General features: G+C 39.3%; 3 protein-coding genes and 1 long non-coding RNA gene across 5 annotated transcripts; all 4 read left to right on the top strand.

Moving 5' to 3' along the window:
- The first annotated feature begins 3988 nt into the window (after window positions 1-3988).
- LOC130187994 (uncharacterized) lies at window positions 3989-4746 on the top strand. Its single transcript, XR_008830541.1, has 3 exons — window positions 3989-4288; window positions 4469-4562; window positions 4662-4746. It is a non-coding gene; the product is annotated as an uncharacterized LOC130187994 (long non-coding RNA).
- A 2659-nt stretch (window positions 4747-7405) lies between these two features.
- LOC130212889 (sialic acid-binding Ig-like lectin 10) lies at window positions 7406-13373 on the top strand. 2 transcript variants are annotated; one of them, XM_056444167.1, is made up of 10 exons: window positions 7406-7429; window positions 8301-8413; window positions 8783-9193; window positions 9432-9728; window positions 9866-10168; window positions 10610-10879; window positions 10972-11256; window positions 11350-11452; window positions 11549-11618; window positions 11944-13373. In XM_056444167.1, the coding sequence occupies exons 2-10, from the start codon at window positions 8353-8355 to the stop codon at window positions 12322-12324; spliced, it is 2181 nt and encodes a 726-aa protein (XP_056300142.1). In that variant the 5' UTR covers window positions 7406-7429; window positions 8301-8352; the 3' UTR covers window positions 12325-13373. The 2 variants fall into 2 exon arrangements, with proteins under 2 accessions (XP_056300142.1, XP_056300141.1); XM_056444166.1 differs by lacking the exon at window positions 7406-7429 and having other exon boundaries at window positions 8232-8413.
- Window positions 13374-14727: 1354 nt separating this feature from the next.
- On the top strand, window positions 14728-16796 carry LOC130213222 (sialic acid-binding Ig-like lectin 14). Its single transcript, XM_056444699.1, is given in 5 exon segments — window positions 14728-14788; window positions 15283-15649; window positions 15722-15789; window positions 16023-16319; window positions 16501-16796. Coding segments are annotated over 5 exon segments (1089 nt in total).
- Window positions 16797-21115: 4319 nt separating this feature from the next.
- On the top strand, window positions 21116-25434 carry LOC130213131 (sialic acid-binding Ig-like lectin 8). Its single transcript, XM_056444580.1, has 7 exons — window positions 21116-21188; window positions 21457-21867; window positions 22103-22399; window positions 22583-22867; window positions 22976-23087; window positions 23755-23824; window positions 24588-25434. Exons 1-7 carry the CDS (start codon window positions 21128-21130, stop codon window positions 24927-24929), a joined length of 1578 nt encoding a protein of 525 aa, XP_056300555.1. The 5' UTR covers window positions 21116-21127; the 3' UTR covers window positions 24930-25434.
- Window positions 25435-25974: the final 540 nt, after the last annotated feature.

Raw genomic sequence — 25974 nt, forward strand, 5'->3', positions numbered from 1 at the left:
TTGAGGCGTGCCATTATCGACTAAGTATTGACTTGACACGTCTGACCCTATCCGTACTTGAATTTTCCTTCCAAACAGAAAATCCTTTACCCAGTTATAGACTCTCCCACCAATTCCCATGTTGTGCATCTTGATTAGCAAACCTTCCTTCCACATCATGTCATAGGCTTTTTCAATGTCAAAAAACACTGCCTCTTTATTTGCCTGGGCCTTTCTAACATCAGTCTCTAGCCTTATCACTGAGTCCATGGTGTTTCTACCCTTCCTAAAGCCACTCTGAAAACTCGTGAGCATTCCTCTCTTCTCAAGTGTATAAGAAAATCTTTCCGTTATCATCCTTTCCATTACTTTACACATATTAGATGTTTGTGATATTGGTCTGTAGCTGGTGGGTTTAGATGGATCTTTGCCATGTTTTCTAATTGGGATCACTACTGCCTCCTTCCATACGCTCGGTAACTTTCCTTCCTCCCATACTCTGTTATAAAGGCACAGCAGCTTAAAAAGTGCTCCCTTTCCCAAATGCTTAAGCATGACGTAGCATACCTGATCGTCCCCTGGCGATGTTGGTTTTGATCCATTTATGGCTCTCACCATCTCTGCCAGAGTAAAAGGTTCATCAATGTTATCATGAGTTCTTTCCCTCCTATCGAGCACACCTGGATGCTGATTAATTCTACTCTCCCTTCTACTTCTTTCTTCTTCCGACAGCTTATCTGAACCATGAATCTTCACAAATGCCTTTGCCATTATCTCTGCTTTTTCCCTATTGGAGACCGCTGTTTCCTTGCCAGAAGTCAAAACTGGGTACTCCCATTCCCTTCTCTATAGCACGTCTTTGTTCTTTTATTACGCGTTGCGTTAACACTTATCGATCTCCGTCTCGCGCGCCACAGAGCTCCGTGCGCGCGCATCGGGACCGAGCAAAAAAAAAGTCACTTATCAATCTGTCCCCGTGTCCGGGCTGGTGAGGTTTCAGCTTTGCAGCGGTGTCCCCGCCGTCCCTTTCATCACGGCCCAGTTCATGAAGAAAACCCACACAGTCAGTTTGCCTCAGCAGCTGCTAGAGGAAGACTAGAGGCCTTTAGATTGTATCATGGTGGAGTTAATGGTTGACAAACAAGAGACAAATGTTCTGTTTAACCCTCCTGTTACCTTTACATTTACTAACATATTTTACCCTCGGGGTCAATTTGACCCCAGCAATTAAAACCTCCAGAAAATTATTAGAATTAATATTGCTTCCCAAGTTTAAGTGTGAGGTACTTTATGTTTGTTTGTTGACTACCTAAATAGCCCTTTAAATAAATAAAAAAGTTGATATTTCTTATGTTTGAAATTTGGTGGGATGATTGTTTATTATCCGGGGACCAGTTGATTAGATTTTGGGATCGATCGGGTCAAAGGTCAAAGGTCATGAACAGGTCAAAATCTTTCGCAGAACTCAAAAAGTATTGAACCGAATCGCATAAAATTTGGTGGGATGATTGTTTATTATCCGGGGACCAGTTGATTAGATTTTGGGATCGATCGGGTCAAAGGTCATGAACAGGTCAAAATCTTTCGCAGAACTCAAAAAGTATTGAACCGAATCGCATGAAATTTGGTGGGATGATTGTTTATTATCCGGGGACCAGTTGATTAGATTTTGGGATCGATCGGGTCAAAGGTCATGAACAGGTCAAAATCTTTCGCAGAACTCAAAAAGTATTGAACCGAATCGCATGAAATTTGGTGGGATGATTGTTTATTATCCGGGGACCAGTTGATTAGATTTTGGGATCGATCGGGTCAAAGGTCAAAGGTCATGAACAGGTCAAAATCTTTCGCAGAACTCAAAAAGTATTGAACCGAATCGCATAAAATTTGGTGGGATGATTGTTTATTATCCGGGGACCAGTTGATTAGATTTTGGGATCGATCGGGTCAAAGGTCATGAACAGGTCAAAATCTTTCGCAGAACTCAAATAGTATTGAACCGAATCGCATGAAATTTGGTGGGATGATTGTTTATTATCCGGGGACCAGTTGATTAGATTTTGGGATCGATCGGGTCAAAGGTCATGAACAGGTCAAAATCTTTCGCAGAACTCAAAAAGTATTGAACCGAATCGCATGAAATTTGGTGGGATGATTGTTTATTATCCGGGGACCAGTTGATTAGATTTTGGGATCGATCGGGTCAAAGGTCAAAGGTCATGAACAGGTCAAAATCTTTCGCAGAACTCAAAAAGTATTGAACCGAATCGCATGAAATTTGGTGGGATGATTGTTTATTATCCGGGGACCAGTTGACTCGATTTTGGGATCGATCGGGTCAAAGGTCAAGGTCAAAGGTCATGAACAGGTCAAAATGTTCTTGAATCGCATGAAATTTGGTGGGATGATTAGTTATTATCCGGGGACCATTTGATTAGATTTTGGGATCAATCGGGTCAAAGGTCAATGTCAAGGTTATGGAAAGGTCAAACTCTTTTTTTTACCATAGCACGATACATTTTTGTCCAATTGGCATGCAACTAATGCCAAAATGTTCATAATTCAATGCCCAATCTTGTGATATGCGAAGGTATGCGCTCTACCGAGTGCCCATTCTAGTTATTATCTTGTGATGATGCCAACAACTAAATTATGAATAAATTACTGAATAGATTTGCCATGATAAATGTCCTGATTAGAAGCATGGGGAACTTTAGGGTTAATGGATATAATTGTATAATATATAGTATATATACGACTTGTTTACCAAAGTTATTAAGTGTGAATATATATGTTACATACTGAAAATAGCTCATTTATTAAATATCATGAACTCTTACCAAGATGTTTTTGTCTCTCTGTTTCCATTAACAGGAGAATCAGTGAAGGGATTACAAACATGTGGCAGAGGATTCTGTACCACTCTCAGTGAAGGAGAAATCACAGCAGAGGCTGGACTCTGTGTTGTGATACCGTGTTCTTTCACTACTGGTGATGACTTTACATTCAAACATATGGTGTGGTTCAAATGTGAACCATCTAAAATCCAATGTGGAGACTTAGACATTATACTCCACACTAACAAGAAAAACAAAAAAGTTCAGTCCAAGTTCTTAGGACGAGTTTCACTGTTGGAGCCTGACGTGATGAAGAGGAACTGCAGCATCATCATCAATAATCTCACTGAGTCAGACTCTGGATTTTATCAGCTCAGAGTTAATGGTGCCACGAAGCGTAAAGAAGACGACGGATTTACATTCTCTACAAGAGCAACTGTCTCTGTTAAAGGTATGAAGAGCTACAACAAATACATTCATTGAAGATATTCATTATATTTAACTCATGTTTTGTATTTATAGCCTAAATGAAAAAATTATGAAATAATGTTGAATAATAATGAAATAATGACATCTGTGTCTGTGGGCAACAAGTAGAAACTGCAGGAATTCCTGATGAAACTCTGACTCATCGAGTATCAGATTATTTAAGCCTGAATTTAAGTGAACTGTGACCTGATTCCACTCATAGACTGCTCTCCCTTCAGCTCTTACCCAGAAGCCCTCAGTGCTGATTCCTCCTCTGACTGAGGGGCAGAAGGCCACACTGACCTGCACTGCTCCTGGTCTCTGCTCTGGTTCTGATCCAGAAATCACCTGGAGGTGGAGAGGAGCAGGAGAGAAGGACTCTCACATCACAGGAAACATCACTGGTGTCACACAGAGACGCAGTTCAACGTTGACCTTTAACCCTTCAGCTGAACACCACGGCACCCACGTCACCTGTAAGGTCAGCTTCACAAGCAGCATCACTACAGAGGAGACAGAGACTCTGAATGTGGACTGTGAGTACATCAGATACTGCACACTTTATTCTGTACCTTTATTCTTTTAACATCCAACATGTTTTCTCATATTTGTCATTTTGATGGTAAGTGTAGTTGGATTTTACAACATAACGTCTCCCTCCACACTTCACACTATCAGCATTTCGTTGTGACATGGAGATTCTGCTTGTGTGCTTACAGGGTTTTCAAACATCTCAAAAAGCTCCGGGTGTGAGGTCCAGTCGGGGGTCCTGACCTGTGTGTGCGTCAGCGAGGGGTTTCCTCTTCCCACCATCACATGGCCGCTGTTGGAGTCTCACGCTGAGCACTCTGTCACTACCAATAAGTCAGGCCGCAACGTCGTCAGCGTCACTGTTTCTGTGAAGGATCGCAACTACACCACTGTTGAGTGTGTCAGCAGCAATGCACTCTGGGAAGCAAAAGAAAACCTCACGGTCAGCAGAATAAAGGAGTCGAAACTCGACGGTAAGTTTTGAGAAACACAAAACCTCTCAGATTCTATACCACTACTTTATGACATTCTCAAGTACCACACTGAGCACTCTCCGCAAACACTCCAGTTTAACCAGGAGTGTAAAGTTCACCCAGTAGTCATTGAGTGTATTAAGAGTTACACAATGGAGATGATGTCATTGGTAAACACAGATCAACGTGGAGCCGGTGCAGCGCTTCCCTGGGTCATCGTTGCTGTTTCTCTTGTTGTGAATGTCATCTTCATCATCCTCTTGACGCTCCTCTGGTATGTTACCACTTCATCATGTTATGCGGTCATCCCTCTGTCAATGCAGTGGAGACTTTAGGAGCTCACATCATGTCTGACGCTTGCTTCTCTCCAAAGGAACACAAGGAAACAGGTGAAACCAAAACAAGAGGACAGAACTTACACGTCACTGCGGAAAAAGGACGTGTCACCAGAGTACGACGTTATTGCTCAAGCTCTGAACTGACCAGTGGCAGCTTCCACCGAGTGAAGAAGATTATTCTTCCATACTTCTATTCAACATGACATGCGTAGACTTGAATCAATATGTTCTTTATTTGCTTTAAATTGAACTGTAACTTGGATTTTGCTTTGTAAAGTATTATAATGTTTTAGTTTACGTTTCATGAACTTTTATTGACCCGGTGGAGGTCCACTGAGCATTTGATTGGGCCGTTGGTTATGATTTAATAGAAACAGATATATATATGTATATATTTCTTTAAATTGAACTGTAACTTGTATTTTGCTTTGTAAAGTATTATAATGTTTTAGTTTACTTTTCATGAACTTTTAAGGACAATTTTTCACTCCACATTAAAACAAACAAGCAACATGCCTTTGCCTGTGGTGGAATTATTTGTAACGCTTATTCACAAGTTGAAGTCATGAGTTGAAGGTTATGGCATATAAGAGAGAGGTGTAACTTATAGCTAAGGAAGCAGAAACAGGGTGTGTGGGGGGGGGGGGGGTTGAGAGAAGAATGTGTCAATAGGGGGATACCCATAACTCATGTGACTTCTCAGGGAGTTTTATGAGTATTGTCACGAACTGGGCCGCACAGCCATTACAACAAAGGACCACACAAGCAGGTAGGAAACAGAAAGGGATTTATTTAACTTAAGTAGCACAACATACCTTAGGTAGAATAACAAGTGGAGGTGAGTGTATGGTGGGAAGTGTGTGCATGTGCGTGTGATATGTTGGATAGGGTCAAACCAAACTCTCCTACAGACAGCCAAACAGGGTCTCAGGACAGAGATAGAGAGCTCCTGAGACCAGAGGATCTTTTAAATACAGCACTGGCACACAAGGCCAAGGTGTTGCCAATCCTGCTGATTACCTCAGGTGTTTCCACTCTCCTGATGCCCCTTGGCCACGCCCACCTGCAGGGACACGAGCCAGTGGCAGAGAGGGTCATCACAGCGTGCTGAGGAGTTTCACAAAACAAGAGCCACAAAAGGTTCATGCCAGCCCAAACACAACATGATTATATTGAATATAGTAAGATACGATATTCAAACCTGCAACAATTGTAAGTGCAATATGTTTTCCATTACAATTCTTCATGTTATTTTAAAGAATTTACAGTAAAATGTCGCTGTTTGCCATTTGTATACCTCAAAGGAAATGGAAACAAAGTGTTCCAATGGCAGTAATCCCTTCATACGAGGCCTTCATTGCAACAGTAGCAGGAACATGCTGTGGGATATTCAGCCACTTGAATGGTTCTCTCACGGAGCTTCAAATGTAGCTGCTGCCTTCTTGTGACACTTCTGCGTTACTACAAAATACAGTCTGGCTGCCCGGGACTTGAACACGCGATTATACACCCGCAGTGACTGAAGTAGAACAAATAAAGCCTCGAATAATCCACAAAGTGGAAAAGAAGCATGATTATATTGTTGACCGAGAGGGGACGAGGATGGAACATAGATGAAAGAGGACAGGAACCCTCATGGAGGCACAGAGAGACAGACGAGACGCACTTAAAACATAACTTCAAACACAGGAAGTCTGGATGTGACTCAAACATCCCTTAAATACTATAAATTTAGGTTATACTTCGAATGGTATCCTCCTTCCATACACTTTAAGGACAAATATTACAGGGACCGCTGCATAAAAGTTTGCATAAACATTTAAGGTCCCTGGATTCAAAGTAGACGCAGTAGTGCATCGACTGTATACGGTCCTGCTATGTACACGGTTTAAACCTGGCCACGTTTAAATTAGGACTTCACTTCAATTGATCATTACGATAATTATTAATTAATCAGTCGTTTCTACATGTTCTGCTACGAGGCATCAGACTTAATACTAAATACTGAATGATTGAGATGCATTGGAGCCAGTATTTTGCATAAAGGGTTTTAATCTAGCACAACGTTACCATGGGATACGGAGATCACGGTGAATGAATAGTCACTACATTGACTTTTAAACCAGAAAAAACCACACAATAATGCAGAAGTGCTTCCTAAATTGCTGCATGGAGTTTTAAAAGGGGAAATGCTGAAAGCGGATGGTTTTTATTTCACTCTCTTGATTCTTAATGCACTTAATCCGTCACAAGTTATTATTACATAATACAATTTTAAAACAATGTTCATTTGACCATCATGACTCAACTCTCACTGCAGCTAGTAAGCTGCATGTGTTGTGTGTTGTGAAGCAATTGAATATTAAGTCGTTCAATATTAACACAGAAAAAAACAACTGTGTTCAGCGCTTTTCACTGTTTGGTGGTTTCTCAATATTACGAGATTACTTTGGGGAAAAAAACATTTTACAGTAATTTTATTTTTTTAAACGTTCACATTACCTCACATGCAGGATGATCTAAAATAAACAAGCAAACGAAAAACACATTTCATCATTCAATGTTAAAGGTGCAAATGTATCATCAGAGATGTGATGCACATACATTGACATTATAATGTATAAGAGTATAAACGCCTGTCAGTCACAGGAGAGGCCACACGTTGCTCAGCAGTGTGTTGGGAAACTTCCTTAAACCTAGTTGCACAAAAAGAGAAGAAAAAGAAAAGTGAGATTCGAGTCAGTTAAAGGAAGAAAGTCTCCACAGTGATCACTGCTGAGAGAAGAGAGCGAGACAGGAAAAGGTAAAACACAACATTTATTGTTATGTTTAACCCTTGTGTTGCCTTCGGGTCAATTTGACCCGATTCAATGTTTCACCCTCCTGTCGCCTTCGGGTCAATTTGACCCGATTCAATGTTTAACCCTCCTGTTACCTTTATATTTACTAACATATTTTACCCTTGAGGTCAATATGACCCCAGCTATTAAAATCTCCAGAAAATTATTAGAATTAATATTGTTTTCCAAGTTTAAGTGTGAGGTACTTTATGTTTGTTTGTTGACTCCCGAAAGAACACCGACATTAAACATTGAATCGGGTCAAATTGACCCGAAGGCGACAGGAGGGTTAAATATTGAATCGGGTCAAAATGACCCGAAGGCAACACAAGGGTTAAAAATGTATTTTTGCATTGTAAATGTAAGTAGTTGATCTGAGTCATTCTCACGATTGTCTTTCCACATTGTTGGATTTTTTTCCCTAGTTCTATAAAACTGGACGATGCTTGAGTTAAATGCTTGTTGATGGAAATATCTATTTATTGGGAGTTTTCCATGATCCGATGTGAGGTCAAAGGTCAGGGATGTCGTATGTGTACCGATTGTAAAGCCCTCAGGCAAATTTGTGATATTGGGCCATATGAAATAAACTGAATTGAGTATTAATTATTCATTAATTGGGTGTTGAGTTCAGGAACGGGTTCGGTTGTCCCAAAGCTGCAGTTTCTGTAAAGATTCTTGTAAAAACGTTCACGTACAGTATGAAGGATCTTTTTGAGAACCGATGTCGCAACGATGGAATAACTTGACATGCAGCATCCTGTATTAGGATCAGTGATGTCAGCGGTCGAGCTTCCCTTGCTGCACTTCCTCTTATGCTTATTGCACTTTCAGTGAACGGTCCTGTGGAGGGAGAGGCTGACAGCCTCAGTCATCAACCATCAGGATGTTTGTTCTCATCTGGGCGACTCTGCTTTTCTCCGTGTGGGGCAGCGATGCCGTCACAGGTATGTGTCTTCACAGTGTTACCGTGCCAACATGAGAGAGTTGAAGCAATATTGATAAATGTCCTTATGTTTTCCTGAAACGCGCATTAGGAGAAATATCGCAGCATTCCTTTAGATACTTGGAAACTCTAACTTGCATTCATAATTATTTAAATGTCTATTTTGTTTCTCCAAATGAATTATGGATGAAGAAACATAGTTAAATACAGAAATGTTGTTCTGCTGTTGGATCAAAGCTGCTGTCAAAAGCGGTTAAATGTATAATAGCCTTTCTCCAATATTTGTTAACTCATCATTTGTTCAATTCTTTGGTCGATTGTCATATTTAAATAACCTCGATCCCTGTTTTTTCTTCTTCTCCAATAACAGGTGAATCAGTGGGAGAAACAACACGCTGTTACAAAAGATTCTGTATCACTTTCAGAAAAGGAGAAATCACAGCAGAGGCTGGACTCTGTGTTGTGATACCGTGTTCTTTCACGACTGGTGATGGATTTACACCCCAACATATGGTGTGGTTCAAATGTGAACCATCTAAAACCAGATGTGGAGACGTAGACATTATATTCCACACTAACAAGAATAACAACAAAGTTCAGTCTGAGTTCTTAGGACGAGTTTCACTGTTGGAGCCTGACGTGATGAAGAGGAACTGCAGCATCATCATCAATAACCTCACTGAGTCCGACTCTGGAACATATCAACTCAGAGTTAATGGTGTCAAGTATTGGAGAGAAGACGGATTTACATTCTCTACAAGAGCAACTGTCTCTGTTAAAGGTATGAAGAGCTACAACAAATAGATTCATTGAAGATGTTCATTATATTCAACACATTTTCTGTATTTATAGTCTGAATGGAATAATAATGACATGTTTGGGATATGTCGCCCTCTGTGGGCAACAAGTAGAAACTGCAACTCTGATTTATCGAGACGTTTAACAAAGTATCAGATTATTTAAGCCTGAATTTAAGTGAACTGTGACCTGATTCCACTCATAGACTGCTCTCCCTTCAGCTCTTACCCAGAAGCCCTCAGTGCTGATTCCTCCTCTGACTGAGGGGCAGAAGGCCACACTGACCTGCACTGCTCCTGGTCTCTGCTCTGGTTCTGATCCAGAAATCACCTGGAGGTGGAGAGGAGCAGGAGAGAAGGACTCTCACATCACAGGAAACATCACTGGTGTCACACAGAGACGCAGTTCAACGTTGACCTTTAACCCTTCAGCTGAACACCACGGCACCAACATCACCTGTAAGGTCAGCTTCACAAGCAGCATCACTACAGAGGAGACAGAGACTCTGAATGTGGACTGTGAGTACATCAGATACTGCACACTTTATTCTGTACCTTTATTCTTTTAACATCTCAAATGTTTTCCAACACGTGTGCTCTCATGTAATTTCAAATGTTTTTCTGAGCATAACACAGTGTGTCGTGTTTTCTCACAGATGTGAAGGACCTTAGAACAACTGGGAATACAAGCGTGGAGGAGGGCGAGACTCTGAATCTGACCTGCAGTGTTGAAAGTTTCCCTCCAGCTCTCATCACGTGGACAACGTCTTCTGAGACAAACAGGCACAATGAGACGGAGAGGACTCTGCAGAACGACACTGAGTCCTTCATGCAGACAGGAAGTGGAACGAACACTTTGTCCATCTCTAACGTGACGGCAGACGCTTCTGGGAAATACATGTGCAGAGCAAAATATCTGAATATAACCCTGGTGAAGAGTGTTGATGTAAAAGTCATATGTAAGTCTATACGCCTACAGCTGAACATGTATCGTAGTATTTCCTCTTACTTTTAAACTATATTTAGAGAACTACCTTTATGAGTCTTCTTAATTAATCCTGAATTACTTCCTTGTTCATATATATATATACATTTATGTGTGTGTATATATATATATATATATTTATGTGTGTGTATATATATATTTATATAAATATATATTTATATATGTATATATATATTTACATATATTTATATAAATATATCTTATAATAAATGTATGTATATATATATAAATGTATGTATGTATATATATATATAAATGTATATTTATGTTTGTATATATAAAGAACATACTGCAGACAATTCATGAATGCAGTCACACAAATTATCTTGTATCTGTTTACAACCTCTTCCCCGTATTGTAACCTAAAATATTGTGTCCATAATTTGCTTCACAGATATGAAGGAACCTGTCATCACTGGTCGTACGACTGTTGAGGAGGGAGATGCTCTGAGTTTAACCTGCAGCATTGAAAGTTTTCCTCCCTCTCATATCACATGGACCGTTGTCGGCTCCAACACAAAGCTGGACCTTGGACCTGAGAAGGCCACCGGATCGGCCACACTCGTCCTCCCTAATGTGGCGACGGGGGGCTCTGGACGGTACATCTGTACAGCACAACATCTGGACAAGACTGTGACGACGTATGCAGACGTGACCGTGACTTGTAAGTAGACTGATTTAAAAGGAAGTCTCTCTCCACTCTTCACACTATCAGCATTTTGGTGTGACCTTGAGATTCCGCTTGCGTGCTTACAGGGTTTTCGAAAATCTTGAAACCCTCTGGGTGTGAGGTCCAGTCGGGGGTCCTGACCTGTGTGTGCGCCAGCGAGGGGTTTCCCTTGCCCACCATCGAATGGCCGCTGTTGAAGAACCACAGCGAGTACTCTGTGATCACCGCTGTGTCCGACCACGCGGTCAACAGCACCGCCACTCTAACCGTAAAAGACCACAACGCCACTTCTGTCGAGTGTGTCAGCAGCAGTGGGAATGTGGAAGCAAGAGAAAAGCTCAACATCAGAATAAACACTTCAGAACAAAAGGGTGAGTGTTGTCAGCTAAAACATCTTTCCGCTGTCAGAGGAAAAGTGAAATATTGCATATCAGACGTTTTTCTTTTGTTCCTGTTGATTGCAGGAACTCCCATCCGACTAGTTTCATGGCTGGAAATCATCATTGCCTTCTTGCTTGGGGTTCTGCTATCAGCACTTCTTTGCTGTTTGACCACAAAATGCCACAGGTACACTATTTAATCAAATTAATAACTCCTGGCTGTTTGTGGATAATATGCAGAAATAAATGTTCATTTGTTCCCATTTTGAAAAACAAATTCCAGAAAAATACAGAAGATCTCTAGAAATCTGGACGAGCCTCTGGAGATGGGGACCAGTCCAGCTCATCCACTGGTATTTAAATTCATTCTGCTCAACATTTTGGGATCACATGTTGTTGTATACATGTTTCCATATGAAGCGTGTGCTACTTCTTTCTTTACCAGTCTTGTACAAAGGCAGTACAGCAGTCCATGAATATGAGATATGAGTTTACAGATAATTACAGGCCCCTCCCTTTCCTCAGTACTTATACTCTGAGTATAAACAACGCTTTAGTCTGCTCAAAGCCAAGCAGCTTCAAGCAGATTTTATAAAAACGCTCTCCTAGTTCATTCATGTTGCGGCTGCTGAATGAGTTGTATAAATGACGTTGTATAAATGACCTTTTACCTGACAGATAAATGCTGGTCAATCAGTCGAAGATGACCAGACCTACTACCAAGAGTTCGCTAAAGGAGAAGAAGAAGTGGCAGAGCAAGCAGCCCCTGATCTCAATGGCGGACGGATCGATGTGCTGTACGCCAGCATCGATTTCTCCGTGTTGAGAAGAAAGAATCCCAAGGAGGCAGAAAAGAAGCAACAAACACCAGAGACGGAGTATGCTGAGATTAAGAGAGACGTCAAAGAGAAAACGGGAAAAAATGGCGGAGAGGAAGGCGATGTGTTGGAGAGGGCGACGCTCAGGGAGGATGACGAGACAACACGTGTTTCTAGAGAGGACGACGGGGAGGACGCTGAGGTGTACTCCAACGTGAAGGATATTATGGCTGAGACTTGAGGACTGCTGCACTGAGGAAAGAGTTTCTTTACCCTCGTGGATTGTTATCCCAGTGAATGAACGCTTTCTAACAGCTGGGCTCTTCAAACGTTCAGCCTGTGGTGGTGAACTGAAGGGACGCGTCACTCCTCCTCCGCCTGTTGAGGTCTGTGCAAATCCATTCATTCAACTGAGGACTGGAAGTTGGACAAAGTCGGCATTCGAGTGCGTTCGTGCTTCAATGTGTTGACTTTTCATATCGGTCCAAGATTAGTTGAACAACAATGAAGCCGTCGGCTCCTCTGGAGTATAAAGAGACGAGCAGCTCCGTCCTCTCGACTTGTGAGAGCTGAAGTGTGCTTTGGATACACATTTGAAGTAATATTGGTCCACGTCTGCGCGTATACGTACGTGCACGCAAACATTTCACATTATGCATATTGCAAAAATTATAATAATTATGAAAATAATAAAATAAAGGTGTGTGGTTGTACTGTTTTAGCCTTTATAATCACTTGTTCCTGTCTTTATTTCTGCATATCTGTCTATGCTGGTGAAGATCACTATTGCAGACGGAACCGACCTAGCAGCTGGACATCCTCCTACATGCATATATATGTATATGTGTAAATATACACATTTATAAAATAGGGTGCAGTCTGGTAGTTTATGAATCCCACATCTGCATCAGCTGTTGACATTTCGTCAAATCGGTTCCATGTCATACTTTAAAGAATAACTTTTGTAGATGACCCGTGGAGCTGTCTAACTCAGACAGCTGAAACTTCATATTAACTTCAGCTGAATTTAATGATGCATGTTTTCACAGAATGAGGACTGCAGATTTAGTTTCCATCTATTGAACTGGAATTTAATCTGGATGGGATTCTTCAAGGAAACTATTGTAGGAATGTTTATGTTCATATGCATGTTAGTTTGGGAAAAAAGGACTCTCCTCTAAACTGGTGTGGATTTTTATGCATTAATTTAAAATAAAATATGAAAAGTTGTTGAACTACAAATTGCAGATTAGTACGCCCTTTATAATAAAAATTAATGTTTTTAGCTTTTTGGATTGTTCCGCTTTTTTAAACTGATGACATGTTCGGCCCAATGCGTCTCTACACACTTGTTAATGTTATTTCAGAAAGACGTATAGATTACTTCCCTTTTTTAATGTGTTACCGGAATCATTCATTAATTTAAACAGAAAATGCATTTACTTATGTTGGGGATAAAATCTTGAGTTTTCAGTTATTGTGAAAACTTTTTTCCTACATTTGGTAATATTGACCGAATCTGTAGGAGTGTTCAATATGCAGGCTTATAGAAGCTGATCATAACAAATGTGGAACCAGTTAGCAGCTAAATATAGTTAGAATCTACCATCTCAACGTGTCAACAGGAAGTTATTAGAAAGAATACAGTGATGCCATGTAAGGCAATGTTTCAATACAGAATCACTTGAGAGACTTTTCTGAGAACACAACTTCAAGATGTTGCACAATATACTGTAAAACATATACTTGCAGTTGAATTAGGAACTAGGATTTTAAAAAATACTGCCGGTATGCACTTAATTAGACTTGGCAGTTCTAATACAGACCATTCACATGCATGCACATCCACCACCCTCCCACCATGCACATGTTTGTGTTGTTTTGTTTATTAGATTATAGAAGAATAGCTGGTAAAGGAGAAATTTGGTTTCTTAAGGTGACACAAGTTTCTCTAACATGTGGTACTTCCTCTTTCTCAGAATTCCTCAACCATTTATAGTCCTGAAGATGATTTTAAAAAAGGAAGTCATTCTCATTTCATTATTCAGTGTTAAAGTTTCACATTAACTTGATATTTAATATATATGACAACATATGAACACATCATAAAGATTTGTGAGTGTGGCAGTCCAACGAGGGCCAGCAGCGTGAAGAGAAACTACCTTGAAAATTGTTGTAGCGCAAAGAGGAACGAAGTACAAAAGGAAGACGAAGAGAGGAAGAGTCGGCTCCGAGACGCACAGCAGACATCACTGAGGTGAGAAGAGAGCAGAACGACACCCAAAGAGGTAAAACACGTTACCTCACTTTTAAAATCATCTTGTTAAATTGTAAATGAAAACTTGAATGAATAATTAATACATTTGTCCTTACCAATGTAATTTAATTATTTTTATAATTCCTTGAATAATGTGTAGATTTTATTGGTGGGGTGAGGCGATTGTAGATAAAGCTGCTCCAGATAATTAAACTATTTATTTAGCAATGTTATGGAATAGATACAGTATTACATTCATCAAATATGAACCTTCAACATATTATTTAAATATAACTGTGGAGATGTTTCTGCTCCAGTTTCATGCAGTGAAACATTTGAACGTTTCTGAAAGGAACCGACAGCGACTGGCTCAATCATCGGATCAGGATGTTTGTTCTCATCTGGACGGCTCTGCTCTTCTCTGTGAGAGACGTCACTGCTGACACAGGTTTCATCTTTTATTATTATCTTGTGATGATGCCAACAACTAAATTATAGAATAGAATATACACTTTTATTAATCCCCAAGGGGAAATTCTTTTCTCTTAATTATTCATCCTTTATTATTAAGGAGCAGTGGGCCGTGAAGCGCGCCCAACTGGGGTTCAGTGGGTTGTGCTTTGCTTGCTGACACTTCGACTATGGGGAGGGAGGGAGGGAGGATCAACCCCCAACCCTGCAGGGCCCCCTCCCTCTTCCCCCACGCCCCAGCCGCCCAAAATGAATAAATTACTGAATAGATTTGCCATGATAAATGTCCTGATTAGAAGCATGGGGAACTTTAGGGTTAATGGATATAATTGTATAATATATAGTATATATACGACTTGTTTACCAAAGTTATTAAGTGTGAATATATATGTTAAATACTGAAAATAGTTCATTTATTAAATATCATGAACTATTACCAAGATGTTTTTGTCTCACTGTTTCCATTAACAGGAGAATCAGTGAAGGGATTACAACCATGTCATCAAGGATTATGTATCACTCTCAGTGAAGGAGAAATCACAGCAGAGGCTGGACTCTGTGTTGTGATACCGTGTTCTTTCACTACTGGTGATGACTTTACACCTCGACATATGGTGTGGTTCAAATGTGAACCACCTAAAACCAAATGTGGAGACGTAGACATTATACTCCACACTAACAAGAATAACAAAAAAGTTCAGTCTGAGTTCTTAGGACGAGTTTCACTGTTGGAGCCTGACATGATGAAGAGGAACTGCAGCATCATCATCAATAACCTCACTGAGTCCGACTCTGGATTTTATCAACTCAGAGTTAATGGTGTCAAGTATGGTAAAAAGTCAAAGTCAAAGTCAGTTTTATTTGTCAATTTTCCATATGTGCAAACATGACCATGTGATTGGTGCTGTAGCTGGTTTTGCAGTCGTGAGTCAGCAAGGTGATTTACATTCTCTACAAGAGCAACTGTCTCTGTTAAAGGTATGAAGAGCTACAACAAATACATTCATTGAAGATGTTCATTATATTCAACATCTTTTCTGTATTTATAGTCTAAATTAAATAATTTTGAATAATAATGAAATAATTACATCTGTGTCTGTGGGCAACAAGTAGAAACTGCAACTCTGATATATCGAGATGTATCAGATTATTTAAGCCTGAATTTAAGTGAACTGTGACCTGATACCACTCATAGACTGCTCTCCCTTCAGCTCTTACCCAGAAGCCCTCAGTGCTGATTCCTCCTCTGACTGAGGGGCGGCAGACCACACTGACCTGCACTGCTCCTGGTCTCTGCTCTGGTTCTGATCCAGAAATCACCTGGAGGTGGAGAGGAGCAGGAGAGAAGGACTCTCACATCACAGGAAACATCACTGGTGTCACACAGAGACGCAGTTCAACGTTGACCTTTAACCCTTCAGCTGAACACCACGGCACCCACGTCACCTGTAAGGTCAGCTTCACAAGCAGCATCACTACAGAGGAGACAGAGACTCTGAGTTTGGCCTGTGAGTATCAGATACTGCACACTTTATTCTGTACCTTTATTCTTTTAACATCCAACATGTTTTCTCATATTTGTCATTTTGATGGTAAGTGTGATTGGATTTTACAACATAACGTCTCTCTCCACACTTCACACTATCAGCATTTCGTTGTGACATTGAGATTCTGCTTGTGTGCTTACAGGGTTTTCAAACATCTCAAAAAGCTCCCGGTGTGAGGTCCAGTCGGGGGTCCTGACCTGTGTGTGCGTCAGCGAGGGGTTTCCTCTTCCCACCATCACATGGCCGCTGTTGGAGTCTCACGCTGAGCACTCTGTCACTACCAGTAAGTCAGGCCGCACCGTCGTCAGCGTCACTGTTTCTGTGAAGGATCGCAACTACACCACTGTCGAGTGTGTCAGCAGCAATGCACTCTGGGAAGCAAAAGAAAACCTCACGGTCAGCAGAATAAAGGAGTCGAAACTAGACGGTAAGTTTTGAGAAACACAAAACCTCTCAGATTCTATACCACTACTTTATGACATTCTCAAGTACCACACTGAGCACTCTCCGCAAACACTCCAGTTTAACCAGGAGTGTAAAGTTCACCCAGTAGCCATTGCGTGTATTAAGAGTTACACAATGGAGATGATGTCATTGGTAAACACAGATCAACGTGGAGCCGGTGCAGCGCTTCCCTGGGTCATCGTTGCTGTTTCTCTGGTTGTGAATGTCATCTGCATCATCCTCTTGACGCTCCTCTGGTATGTTACCACTTCATCATGTTATGCGGTCATCCCTCTGTCAATGCAGTGGAGACTTTAGGAGCTCACATCATGTCTGACGCTTGCTTCTCTCCAAAGGAACACAAGGAAACAGGTGAAACCAAAACAAGAGGACAGAACTTACACGTCACTGCGGAAAAAGGACGTGTCACCAGAGTACGACGTTATTGCTCAACCTCTGAACTGACCAGTGGCAGCTTCCACCGAGTGAAGAAGATTATTCTTCCATACTTCTATTCAACATGACATGCGTAGACTTGAATCAATATGTTCTATATTTGCTTTAAATTGAACTGTAACTTGGATTTTGCTTTGTAAAGTATTATGTTTTAGTTTACTTTTCATGAACTTTTATTGACAATTTTCACTGTACATTAAAACAAACAAGCAACATGCCTTTGCCTGTGGTGGAATTATTTGTAACGCCTATTCACAAGTTGAAGTAATGAGTTGAAGGTTATGGTATATAAGAGAGAGGTGTAACTTGTCAATAGGGGGATACCCATAACTCATGTGACTTCACAGGGAGTTAAATGAGTATTGTCACGAACTGGGCCACACAGCCATGACAACAAAGGACCACACAAGCAGGTAGGAAACAGAAAGGGATTTATTTAACTTGGGTAGTACAACATACCTTAGGTAGAATAACAAGTGGAGGTGAGTGCATGGTGGGAAGTGTGTGCGTGTGATATGTTGGATAGGGTCAAACCATACTCTCCTACAGACAGCCAAACAGGGTCTCAGGACGGAGAGATAGAGAGCTCCTGGGACCAGAGGATCTTTTAAATACAATATTTATATATATGTATAAATATATGTGTATATATATGTGTATATATGTATGTGTATATACAGGACTGTCTCAGACAATTAGAATATTGTGATGAAGTTCTTTATTTTCTGTAATGCAATTCAAAAAACAAAAATGTCATGCATTCTGGATTCATTACAAATCAACTGAAATATTGCAAGCCTTTTATTCTTTTAATATTGCTGATTATGGCTTACAGCTTAAGAAAACTCAAATATCCTATCTCTAAATATTAGAATATCATGAAAAAGTATACTAGTAGGGTATTAAACAAATCACTTGAATTGTCTAATTAACTCGAAACACCTGCAAGGGTTTCCTGAGCCTTGACAAACACTCAGCTGTTATAAATCTTTTTTTACTTGGTCTGAGGAAATATTAAAATTTTATGAGATAGGATTTTAGAGTTTTCTTAAGCTGTAAGCCATAATCAGCAATATTAAAAGAATAAAAGGCTTGCAATATTTCAGTTGATTTGTAATGAATCCAGAATGCATGACATTTTTGGTTTTTTAATTGCATTACAGAAAATAAAGAACTTTATCACAATATTCTAATTTTCTGAGACAGTCCTGTATATATATGTGTCTATATATATGTGTATATATGTGTATAAATATATATATATGTGTATAGATATATGTATATATATACACATATATGTGTTTATAATTGTATAAATATATATATGTATATGTATATATAATATATATGTGTATATGTCTATGTATATATATATTTATATGTATATATGTGTATATATATATGTGTATATGTATATATATATGGTGTATGTTGGAGAAAGCCTTGATGTTCACGCAGTACTGTAACATCTTAATTCATTATCTGTGCAATAGTCGTGTGCTTTATTTAAATGGGAGTGACTTACACTCATTCATGCTGCAGCAACATCTCTGGTGGTCCTGCAGAAGGACCATTACATCACGTGTAGCTGACGCTTTTATCCAAAGCCACTTTCAATCATACACCCTAGACAACTGCCTTGCTCAGGGACACATGGACTCGGGCGGGGATCGAGCCTCTGATTGAAAGACCTGCTTACCGCTGACCCACTGACTCCCAGGTGGCTGCTTACTGTTGCCTCGTGATAATCCATAAATGTGTTACCCTCACATTTAGGATGCATGGTTTCTAGTTATCAGGACGCCTTAAATGTAATTATTTTGTATTCATAACTTCTCCTGCGCTTAGTCTGGTAGACGGTAAGCTGGTTGTTGTACATCCAGTATGAAAGGTGATTTCCATTTGTGTTTTTTGGGAAACAACCCAGAATAATGATCAGGTGGTCCAATAAAACCTTTTTTTCCTCAACCAAGAAGTCAAGTCACCTGCCTTTTACAGTTGAGCAGACACTCGATTCTTCCTCTGTCGGGGTACGTATTCGAGGATTGAGATATGACTATCACCCAGCATGAAGTCGACTTGTGAAATGGGGTGCAGCCTGGTAGTTTATGAATCCCACATCTGCATCAGCTGTTGACATTTCGTCAAATCGGTTCCATGTCATACTTTAAAGAATAACTTTTGTAGATGACCCGTGGAGCTGTCTAACTCAGACAGCTGAAGCTTCATATTAACTTCAGCTGAATTTAATGATGCATGTTTTCACAGAATGAGGACTGCAGATTTAGTTTCCATCTATTGAACTAGAATTTAATCTGGATGGGATTCTTCAAGGAAACTATTGTAGGAATGTTTATGTTCATATGCATGTTAGTTTGGGAAAAAAGGACTCGTCTAAACTGGTGTGGATTTTTATGCATTAAAATAAAATATGAAAAGTTGTTGAACTACAAATTGCACATTAGTACGCCCTTTATAATAAAAAATAATGTTTTTCGCTTTTTGGATGGTTCCGCTTTTTAAAACTGATAACATGTTCGGCCCAATGCGTCTCTACACACTTGTTAATGTTATTTCAGGAAGACGTATAGATTACTTCCCTTTTTTAATGCGTTACCGGAATCATTTATTAATTTAAACAGAAAACGCATTTACTTATGTTGGGGATGAAATCTTGAGTTTTCAGTTATTGTGAAAACTTTTTTTCTACATTCTGTAATATTGACCGAATATGTAGAAGTGTTCAATATGCAGGCTTATAGAAGCTGATCATGACAAACGTGGAACCAGTTAGCAGCTAAATAGTTATAATCTACCATCTCAACGTGTCAACAGGAAGTTATTAGAAAGAATACAGTGATGCCATGTAAGGCAATGTTTCAATACAGAATCACTTGAGAGACTTTTCTGAGAACACAACTTCAAGATGTTGCACAATATACTGTAAAACATATACTTGCAGTTGAATTAGGAACTAGGATTTAAAAAAATACTGCCGGTATGCACTTAATTAGACTTGGCAGTTCTAATACAGACCATTCACATGCATGCACATCCACCACCCTCCCACCATGCACATGTTTGTGTTGTTTTGTTTATTAGATTATAGAAGAATAGCTGGTAAAGGAGAAATTTGGTTTCTTAAGGTGACACAAGTTTCTCTAACATGTGGTACTTCCTCTTTCTCAGAATTCCTCAACCATTTACAGTCCTGAAGATTATTTTAAAAAAGGAAGTCATTCTCATTTCATTATGCAGTGTTAAAGTTTCACGTTAACTTGATATTTAATATAAATGACAACATATGAACACATCATAAAGATTTGTGAGTGCGGCAGTCCAACGAGGGCCAGCAGCGTGAAGAGAAACTTCTTTGAAAATTGTTGTAGCGCAAAGAGGAACGAAGTACAAAAGGAAGACGAAGAGAGGAAGAGGAAGAGAGGAAGAGTCGGCTCCGAGACGCACAGCAGACATCACTGAGGTGAGAAGAGAGCAGAACGACACCCAAAGAGGTAAAACACGTTACCTCACTTTTAAAATCATCTTGTTAAATTGTAAATGGAAACTTTAATTCATAATTAATAAATTTGTCCTTACCAATGTAATTTAATTATTTTTATAATTCCTTGAATAATGTGTAGATTTTATTGGTGGGGTTGAGGGGATTGTAGATAAAGCTGCTCCAGATAATTAAACTATTTATTTAGCAGTTTTATAGAATATATTCAGTATTACATTCATCAAACCTGAACCTTCAACATATTATTTAAATATAACTGTAGACATTTTTCTGCTCCAGTTTCATGCAGTGAAACATTTTAACGTTTCTGAAAGGAACCGACAGCGACCGGCTCAATCATCGGATCAGGATGTTTGTTCTCATCTGGACGGCTCTGCTCTTCTCTGTGAGAGACGTCACTGCTGACACAGGTTTCATCTTTTATTATTATCTTGTGATGATGCCAACAACTAAATTATGAATAAATTACTGAATAGATTTGCCATGATAAATGTCCTGATTAGAAGCATGGGGAACTTTAGGGTTAATGGATATAATTGTATAATATATATTATATATACTACTTGTTTACCAAAGTTATTAAGTGTGAATATATATGTTAAATACTGAAAATAGCTCATTTATTAAATATCATGAACTATTACCAAGATGTTTTTGTCTCACTGTTTCCATTAACAGGAGAATCAGTGAAGGGATTACAACGATGTGACAGAGGATTCTGTATCACTCTCAGTGAAGGAGAAATCACAGCAGAGGCTGGACTCTGTGTTGTGATACCGTGTTCTTTCACTACTGGTCATGGCTTTACACTCCAACATATGATGTGGTTCAAATGTGAACCACCTAAAACCCAATGTGGAGACGTAGACATTATACTCCACACTAACAAGAATAACAAAAAAGTTCAGTCTGAGTTCTTAGGACGAGTTTCACTGTTGGAGCCTGACGTGATGAAGAGGAACTGCAGCATCATCATCAATAATCTCACTGAGTCCGACTCTGGATTTTATCAACTCAGAGTTCATGGTGTCAAGTATGGTAAAGAAGACGGATTTACATTCTCTACAAGAGCAACTGTCTCTGTTAAAGGTATGAAGAGCTACAACAAATACATATATTGAAGATGTTCATTATATATTCAACATCTTTTCTGTATTTATAGTCTAAATTAAATAATGTTGAATAATAATGAAATAATTACATCTGTGTCTGTGGGCAACAAGTAGAAACTGCAACTCTGATATATCGAGATGTATCAGATTATTTAAGCCTGAATTTAAGTGAACTGTGACCTGATTCCACTCATAGACTGCTCTCCCTTCAGCTCTTACCCAGAAGCCCTCAGTGCTGATTCCTCCTCTGACTGAGGGGCGGAAGGCCACACTGACCTGCACTGCTCCTGGTCTCTGCTCTGGTTCTGATCCAGAAATCACCTGGAGGTGGAGAGGAGCAGGAGAGAAGGACTCTCACATCACAGGAAACATCACTGGTGTCACACAGAGACGCAGTTCAACGTTGACCTTTAACCCTTCAGCTGAACACCACGGCACCAACGTCACCTGTAAGGTCAGCTTCACAAGCAGCATCACTACAGAGGAGACAGAGACTCTGAGTTTGGCCTGTGAGTACATCAGATACTGCACACTTTATTCTGTACCTTTATTCTTTTAACATCCAACATGTCTTCTCATATTTGTCATTTTGATGGTAAGTGTAGTTGGATTTTACAACATAACGTCTCCCTCCACACTTCACACTATCAGCATTTCGTTGTGACATTGAGATTCTGATTGTGTGCTTACAGGGTTTTCAAACATCTCAAAAAGCTCCGGGTGTGAGGTCCAGTCGGGGGTCCTGACCTGTGTGTGCGTCAGCGAGGGGTTTCCTCTTCCCACCATCACATGGCCGCTGTTGGAGTCTCACGCTGAGCACTCTGTCACTACCAATAAGTCAGGCCGCAACGTCGTCAGCGTCACTGTTTCTGTGAAGGATCGCAACTACACCACTGTCGAGTGTGTCAGCAGCAATGCACTCTGGGAAGCAAAAGAAAACCTCACGGTCAGCAGAATAAAGGAGTCGAAACTAGACGGTAAGTTTTGACCTCCTCGACTTTAGAGCACTACTTTATGTCATGTTCTGAACAAGAAACGGCAATCAGGACTTGTTTCTTTTAACATTCAGTTCCTCTTCGTTCCAGATCTGCGCTACACATATTTAATAACCTTCGTACAGCATCAAGTCATCGTTGCCTTTCTGATTGGGACATTCCTTTCAGCTGCCACTTGCTGTTTGGCCCTAAAATGCTGCAGGTACTCTTTTTTATTATGTATTTTACCTGCATAACTGTGCTTCTTATTGACGTCCGTGCATAGCTTTTCTTATTTTTTATAAAAGTTCAAGGCACTATTATTTATGTATTATTAGTCTTTAAGAAACACAACAGTTTTGTTTTAGCATTCTCGATTAATTTGACAGCAAATCATGAATATTTGACAGAAATTCAAACCATAATTCAAGGAAAACCGCTTTTAAAAAAAAAGTGTTCTTCCAAAATACAGGCGTGTATTAAAATATAAATGTAGTATACATACGCTTTAATATTGTTGTGTTGTGAGGGTTGTGTCTTATTTATTTTCCATTGTTATAATATAGTTTTTTGGAAACTTAACAGATTTCATAATTCAAAATGAAATCGTCACAGGTAATAAGGGAGAAGGCCATCGGCTTTGTTTGATGTTTATGACATAACACAACATAAACTGTACTATATTTAAGCTATACATACAAAATAAAAAAGATTCAAGTTTAAATAAAGGTTATAAGAAAAATGTCATCAGTCGTGGGCTGAAATATTCAAAATCACATGTGTGGCCTTTATTTATTCATATAACATTTTTAGTAGTGACTTTGTTTCAATAATTATTGCTTGTTCATTGTTTATTTGAAACATTTGTTCTTGTTTACTTTTCTCCCCAGAAGTAAACAGAAGAACTCTGGTGATACGGCTGAGGCTCTGGAGATGGTGACGACTCGAAGGCTTGCTCTGGTATTTATATGAACACACACACACATATATATATTCACACTACCGTCAAAAGTTTGGGGTCACTTAGAAATGACCTTATTTTTTTAAAAAGCACAGTTTTTTTCAATGAAGATAACATTACATTTATATTTCATATTTTAATATTAATATTTAATATTTCAAATAAAATGTTTTAACCTTGTCAATGTCTTGACTGTTTTCAATTCATTTTGCAATTCATTTGATAAATAAAAGTGAGTTTTCATCGAAAACACGAAACTGTCTGGGTAACCCCAAACTTTTGAACGGTAGTATATATATTTGTAGATATTTATATGTATATATAATATATATGAATATATATATTTATATATATTATTATATAGTAATATATATATATATTTGTATGTATTTATATGTATGTATATTTATATATATTTATATATATATATATTTGTATATATATATGCAGTATATTAGTTAAATGTTCGCTGAAAGCCTTGTGAGGAGACACGTATTACCGTTGTTTTCCTTTTGTTTCACTTATACTTCACACCTTCATCTTTGTAACTCTGCAATGTCGTTGTGAGTGTCGCCTGATTTTTAAAAGCCGGCAGTCTGAACTACAATTATGAAGAAACGGTCATTTTAACGGCTTACAGATGATATAGTTTAGTGTTTCAAGCTGAATTAAAAGGAAGAAGGAACCCGTTGTAGCCTGGATGTACACAAGTCACGTATCGGTTGAGTAAAGGATTTATAATTTCCTAATTTCCCCTGACAGATCGATGCCGGTCAAGGAGTGGAAGGCGACCAAGAGAAGTCTGAAGAAGGAGCTCAGGCTGCCGGCGGTGACGTGGAGCCAAGAGAGGCGGAGTACTCCGACGTCAAGTTTTACTTGCTGAAAAGGAAGAGTCCCACAGGGGAAGAGGTCATACAAGAGACCACATACTCAGAGTATGCCGAGATTAAGAAAGAGAACAGGGCGGAGGGCAGGAAAGAGGAGGAAGAGATGATCGGGGAAGAGAAGGAGGCAAAACGGTGTATGCCGAAGAAGGAGGGAGGGCAGGATGTGGCAGTGTACTCCAATGTGAATGAAATAATGGCTGAGGAAGAAGGACTGTGAAGCTTGGTGGAGTGACTGGGAAATTAACTATTTCCCCAAAGGTTGCAGATGTTGGAGGAAGCAAATAAGTACAGTTAAAAAAAGTGAGAGAAGAAGAATAGTGAAAGTAATGTGTTGTCAGTACTTAAATATGTATAGGCTAAAAGAAGTGGACAGATGTTAGGCACAGGTGTGTTTTAAAGGGGTTCTTGGCAGAAAAGAGATGGGACGGCAGAGCAATTAAGGTTATATTGCTATATATTATATGTGTAGCCGTGGCTCATGAAGTAAAGCGGCCGAGTGGTCCAGTATAATAGCAGACAGACACTGGACCCTGAATGTGTCATTTGTTTGATAGAATCTGATTTAAATGCTGTTTGACGTGATCTGTACGAAGTATTCAAACGTATCGATGCCTGTCAGAGTATCCTCAGTGCTCTGCTGGGCCTGTTTGCAGGTGCATTTTGTTGTTGTTGTTGTTGTTGCTTTTTAGCTTTGCGCACAAATAAAGCTCATTCCTGCAATGAAAGAAGTTCTCTGAGTTTCATTTTGTTTTTAGGACTAAACAATGGAATATAATGCCACAAATATTCCCCAGATGAGTGTTTTGTTATATATATATATATATATATATATGAATATATATATTCATATATATATATTAATATGTATATTAATATATATATATGTATATATAAATATATATTAATATATGTATATATATATTAATATATCCTAAATGAGGGGATTGTGACCCTTTCATCAACATTGTGGACAGTGAGGAGAACAAAAGTATTTAGTAAACAGTGTTGTTTGTTACTATATGGCGATACTGATACATTTTAGCGTCCTTTATTTTCTGTAATTTTAGCTGTAGCAATACTAATAATGTGAGCTATTTATATAATTTAAAACACATGCTAATCTTGCATTAATGATGCTAGTATCTTCATTGATGTGCCTTCTTGCAGAGCTTTACATACACAGTGAGCATGAATGTGCTTCAGGTGGTTGTAGATCAAGGCCGAGCTCACGGGATTAAAATGTTCCACGAGCTTTACGGCCA

Source organism: Pseudoliparis swirei, chromosome 22 (genome assembly GCF_029220125.1).
Source record: "Pseudoliparis swirei isolate HS2019 ecotype Mariana Trench chromosome 22, NWPU_hadal_v1, whole genome shotgun sequence".
NCBI classification, from domain to species: Eukaryota; Metazoa; Chordata; class Actinopteri; order Perciformes; family Liparidae; genus Pseudoliparis; species Pseudoliparis swirei.

Coding starts and splice junctions, on each gene's coding strand:
- LOC130212889 (XM_056444167.1), top strand. CDS start 8,353: ATGTTTGTTCTCATCTGGGCGACTCTGCTTTTCTCCGTGTGGGGCAGC. Junction 11,453..11,548: donor TTGACCACAAAATGCCACAG/GTACACTATTTA, acceptor AACAAATTCCAG/AAAAATACAGAAGATCTCTA. Junction 11,619..11,943: donor CCAGTCCAGCTCATCCACTG/GTATTTAAATTC, acceptor TTTACCTGACAG/ATAAATGCTGGTCAATCAGT.
- LOC130213131 (XM_056444580.1), top strand. CDS start 21,128: ATGTTTGTTCTCATCTGGACGGCTCTGCTCTTCTCTGTGAGAGACGTC. Junction 21,868..22,102: donor AGCAACTGTCTCTGTTAAAG/GTATGAAGAGCT, acceptor CTCTCCCTTCAG/CTCTTACCCAGAAGCCCTCA. Junction 23,088..23,754: donor TTGGCCCTAAAATGCTGCAG/GTACTCTTTTTT, acceptor TTTTCTCCCCAG/AAGTAAACAGAAGAACTCTG.